This window comes from Arachis ipaensis, chromosome B05 (genome assembly GCF_000816755.2).
Source record: "Arachis ipaensis cultivar K30076 chromosome B05, Araip1.1, whole genome shotgun sequence".
Lineage (NCBI taxonomy): Eukaryota > Viridiplantae > Streptophyta > Magnoliopsida > Fabales > Fabaceae > Arachis > Arachis ipaensis.
In genome coordinates, this window is record NC_029789.2 from 140741237 (window position 1) to 140746109 (window position 4873).

Genomic DNA, 4873 nt, shown 5'->3' on the forward strand with positions numbered 1-4873 from the left:
AATTTATGTATTTATTCATAAATATTTAAAGGTTTAGGCGTTTAGCTAAATATTATTATTATTAAAAGTTTTTAATTTTTCATTAAATATATAATAAATACATTAAAAACGGTAATTATTGCATAAGAGGTATCAACAACAAATAACCTCCATCAGAACCAAGTCAGCTTCTACAGCCTCGTGTGGCTTCTTCTTAACCCCGTGGCCTGTACTTATTCTTATTCCTACATACTTTTCTTCACATCCATTTCCATTTCCATTTCCATTTTCATTTTTGGATTTGCATTTGCATTTGCATTTGCGTTTCATTTCTGTCACTTTTAAACTTCTTTCCGTTCTCATTTTGTTTAGACCGAAGAGAATGTGGAGGCTCAAGGTTTCCGACGGCGGAAGCCCATGGCTTCGGACACTTAACGATCACGTTGGCCGCCAGATTTGGGAGTTCGATCCTAATCTCGGATCGCCGGAAGAGCTCGCTCAGATTGAAGCCGCTCGCAAGAGTTTCCGCGAGAATCGCTTCGAACACAAGCATAGCGCTGATCTCCTCATGCGCATTCAGGTACTCTTTTTCTATTTTATGTTAATTTCCATTCTAGTTTTGATAATTTTTCTTTTTCTTTTGAGTTTAGTTTCTTTCTATTTTTGTTTTTGGAGTCTATCGTTGCGTGTTTGAGTTTTTGTTTTCCTCATTTTCTGATGTCATTGTCGAAGAAAGGATTAGTGATTATAATAATGATGATGATGCTTGGTAAAACTTATAATAGTGATTATAATTGTGCTTATAGTCATAATTACAATGGTACCGTGCATTTTTGTAACATTTTTTTGTTTGGCGTTGTTTAGGCGGTATTTTATCGGTATCTTAATTTAATTTGTAAGTTGAGTCGTTTTTGTATGAAACTGTACATCTTTGTTCTTCTTCGAGGTTCCATGACAAATTTGATTCTGCTGGTCACTGGCCATTTGTTAAATTTTATTTTTATTTTAAATGTGGTGATGAGTCGAGTGATATATTTTTATGCTTTTTCGATGAATACACTGCTAGTGACTTTGCATTGTTTGTCTCTTTCATGTTTTATGTATCACTCAATTCTTTTGGAATGATCATATTGAAATAAATTTGTTTTATTTATTTATAATTTATACTTTATAATTTTTTTATTTTTTTATTTTTAAATAAAGTATCAAAAGTTGTAAGAGCATTTGATTAGATTAGTGGTTCCTGTTTGAAAAAAATTTAAGGATTAGACTTATCAATGATTCATACTTTATGTAGAGGAGAAGTGACAACATATGTTAAGTTTGAATAGGTGGGTCTAGAGCGGTAAGATCATGAGTTGTTTTCTTTGCTACATTTGGGTGCGGAACTAATCCTTGGGCAGTTCTTAACCTTGTCTACAAAGTTGGTTGCTATTGGCATAATAATCCCCTCTTATATAAATTCTGCTTTTATTTGTGGTTTTATTCGCTATTAATCAGTCAGACACTGAACTAGTTCATTAATTTCTTAGAAAATTGCAGCAGATATTACTATACTGTGTACTTGTTTGATACTTATTCCTTCTTTGAACGTGGAAATTAATTCAGAAGTGATTTTTAAATCTTTAAAATGAGTACATTTTAGATAATCATTTTATCATATTGTTATACTGGGAGGTTGTACATTATATTTTGTGCTTTATGGTATCAAAGCTATAAGTTTCTGATATCAGAAATTCAATCCTTTTAAGTTCAATGATGTTTCTTACAAAACATTGCAGTTTGCAAAAGAGAACCCAATTAGTGAAGTCTTACCCAAAGTCAGAGTGAAAGATATTGAAGATGTTACTGAAGAAACTGTGACAAGAACATTAAAAAGGGCCATTACTTTCCATTCAACTCTCCAGAGTGACGATGGACACTGGCCTGGAGATTATGGGGGTCCCATGTTTCTTATGCCTGGCTTAGTAAGTTTTGTTTTGAACACTTGATCTTTTTTCCTGTGTGAAATTTTTTCTCTATTAATTGCTATATTCCACATATTCTGACCTTGAAACACATGCTTTTTAACAATACTGAAACTTCAGACTTCAAAATTGTGTTTGAAATTGTCTTCCCTTCCAACTGAAACTATGGAACTCAAATAATGTTTGGGTTAATTGCTATATTATGCATATTCTGGCCTTGAAACACATTGTTTTTGAAATCCTGCAACTTTTGCCTTCAAAATTATGTTTGACATTGTCTTCCCTCTGACCTGATAATTGTGGATATCTAATACTGTTTGGGATATCCAATCAAACAGATAATTACACTTTCTGTCACTGGGGCACTGAATGCAGTCTTAACAGAAGAACATAAAAAGGAAATATGTCGATATCTCTATAATCAACAGGTAAGAGCTTCGTGCCATCCTTCCCTGTAATATTTGGGCTTGTCCGAGAATTCTCATTAGTTAACTGTAACTACAGAACAAGGATGGTGGATGGGGTTTGCATATTGAAGGTCCAAGCACCATGTTTGGCTCTGTCTTGAATTATGTTGTTCTGAGATTGCTTGGTGAGGGACCTAATGATGGAGGAGGGGACATGGAGAAGGCACGTAACTGGATTCAATCACATGGTGGTGCTACTTACATAACATCATGGGGGAAGATGTGGCTTTCAGTTAAAATCTTAGCCTACCTTTGAGTCTTTTTATTTTTTATTTTTAAATTTTTATCATATGAATATTAAGACATTTTTAATGATTTTACTAATGTATATGGTATACTTGTTTATTTTCTACTTCTTGATTATAGGTGCTTGGGGCACATGAATGGTCAGGAAATAATCCCATGCCCCCTGAGATATGGCTACTTCCGTACTTGCTCCCATTTCATCCAGGTTATTGTGCTTTTTTATTCTATTTGTTTATCCATCAATCTGCTCAGAGAGAATACATGAACTAATGGATGGGTAAAAATATTTCCAGTTTAGGAACAACTGGCCACTTAAGTGGTTATCAATGTTAATGAGATGTTACTTAAATGATAGATTGTCTCCAAGAGTTCATTTTTCTTCCATGCTTTACAGTTGAATGTTTCTCATTAGGATGTTTACAAATGGATAAAGTTTCTGATATGATCAGCTTTTGTATATTAGTTGGACTTTTTACCCCAGGAGTAGAGCAAATTACAAGATGATAGTGATAACTCCTTTCAACTTAAACACGAAACCTGATCTTGTTGCTGGAGAGATACATATATCATTTTGGGTTGAACAAGATGACTTAAAGTTTTACAAAAGACTTCCGATGTAAAGTTTGTGCTGGAATTTATTTGTTGTTCAATCTGAAAACTTTTGTGTCGTGATTAAGTAGTGTATATCCTGGTTGCTGAATAAAAGGCTGGTATAGTAGGTTGTGTCATGACTTCATGCAGTATATGCAGTCCTTATTCCTTAAGAATGACTTCTATTGTTGATTACTTATACAAAGAATCATTTTAAAATTAGTTGTCTATGTTTATTGTAATTTTTTTTTTGGTGAATTATCTTTGTTATATGTATTTTTCACTGAGTTATATTTTTTGTGCTGTACAGGAAGGATGTGGTGTCATTGCCGGATGGTCTATTTGCCCATGTCCTACTTATATGGCAAGAGGTTTGTTGGTCCAATCACACCAACAGTGTTGTCTTTGAGAAAAGAGCTCTATAACATACCATATCATGATATAGACTGGGATAAAGCTCGCAATTTGTGTGCTAAGGTTAGTGATGCTTGTAAGTTGTGAAAACATTTTGAGCCTCCACACTTAGAATTTTCTCTTGTAGTTAACAATTGCATGGAAATAGAATCTGCACTTTGTTCCTCGTATTGGCTTCTTTTTCTCATCAAAATCATATGTTGATTATCCTGTTGAATTGATACCAGAACTTATATCAAAGAAAAATCGATTACTATTGTTTATGCCCACATAATACCCATCTACAAACTACAGTGGCAACCATCATGTCACTATTATTACTGGCTACTTTGTTTGCCACCCCTTATCAACCAAGTAATTACTAGGATACTTCTTATATGCTTATCCTTCTCCTTAGAATAATGCCATTGTAAACCACCATTATAGCATATTATCTCCATTTTAAAGCACTGATTCTCCCAAAAAAGCTTTACCTGATAAGTGATAATGCAAGAATGGTTTTTATATATTTAATGTCCTCTGTTGTTTGAATTTTGAAATTCCCCTTGGCTTGAAGCTTGAGTAATGCAGAGGCTCATTCCTTTTGTGATGAAATTAAACTTGTGTGGAAGAATGTAGGTGGGAAGTGTCAGGCGGTTAGAAACTCCGTCAATGGAGCATTGCAAATCAGCATTTGATTTCTCTAGAATTGTTAACTACCAATTTAATTGTGCTAAATATAACGTTACAAGAGGATTATCTTTGTTTTCATGCAGGAAGACTTGTACTATCCTCATCCATTCATTCAAGATGTTCTTTGGGCCACTCTACACAAGGTCGTTGAGCCCATTATGATGCATTGGCCTGGAAAAAAGTTGAGAGAAAGGGCTCTAACGACTGTAATGAAGCATATACACTATGAAGATGAGAATACTCGGTATATTTGCATAGGTCCTGTAAACAAGGTAATTGTTGAGAGGGAACAGGAGTCATGAGGTTTCCCTTCAACTATTCATTGTTTCTTAACTTCCCACCCTTTGCATTGGGGTATTAGAAATCTCCTTCTTTTCATCTTTGTATAACTTGCTTATCTGATGACCAAAATAATTGTTAGGCTTTGGTTACATATTGATTTACTTTTACTGTGTTATTTTCGTTTAGTGTTGAACTGTTGATTATATTTTTTGTGGATGTCTGAGCACCTCTTCGTTGTTCCCTATATATATATAT

General features: G+C 34.0%; 1 protein-coding gene across 1 annotated transcript in view; it reads left to right on the forward strand.

Moving 5' to 3' along the window:
* The window catches only part of LOC107644501 (cycloartenol synthase), an 8926-nt gene continuing 4361 nt past the window's right edge, over positions 309–4873 (forward strand). Inside the window, exons 1-7 of the mRNA XM_016348369.2 lie at positions 309–559; positions 1761–1946; positions 2285–2374; positions 2451–2645; positions 2780–2864; positions 3561–3727; positions 4420–4608. Coding sequence (XP_016203855.1) covers positions 362–559; positions 1761–1946; positions 2285–2374; positions 2451–2645; positions 2780–2864; positions 3561–3727; positions 4420–4608 — 1110 coding nt within the window. The 5' untranslated portion in view covers positions 309–361. The remainder of the gene's footprint in view (positions 560–1760; positions 1947–2284; positions 2375–2450; positions 2646–2779; positions 2865–3560; positions 3728–4419; positions 4609–4873) is intronic.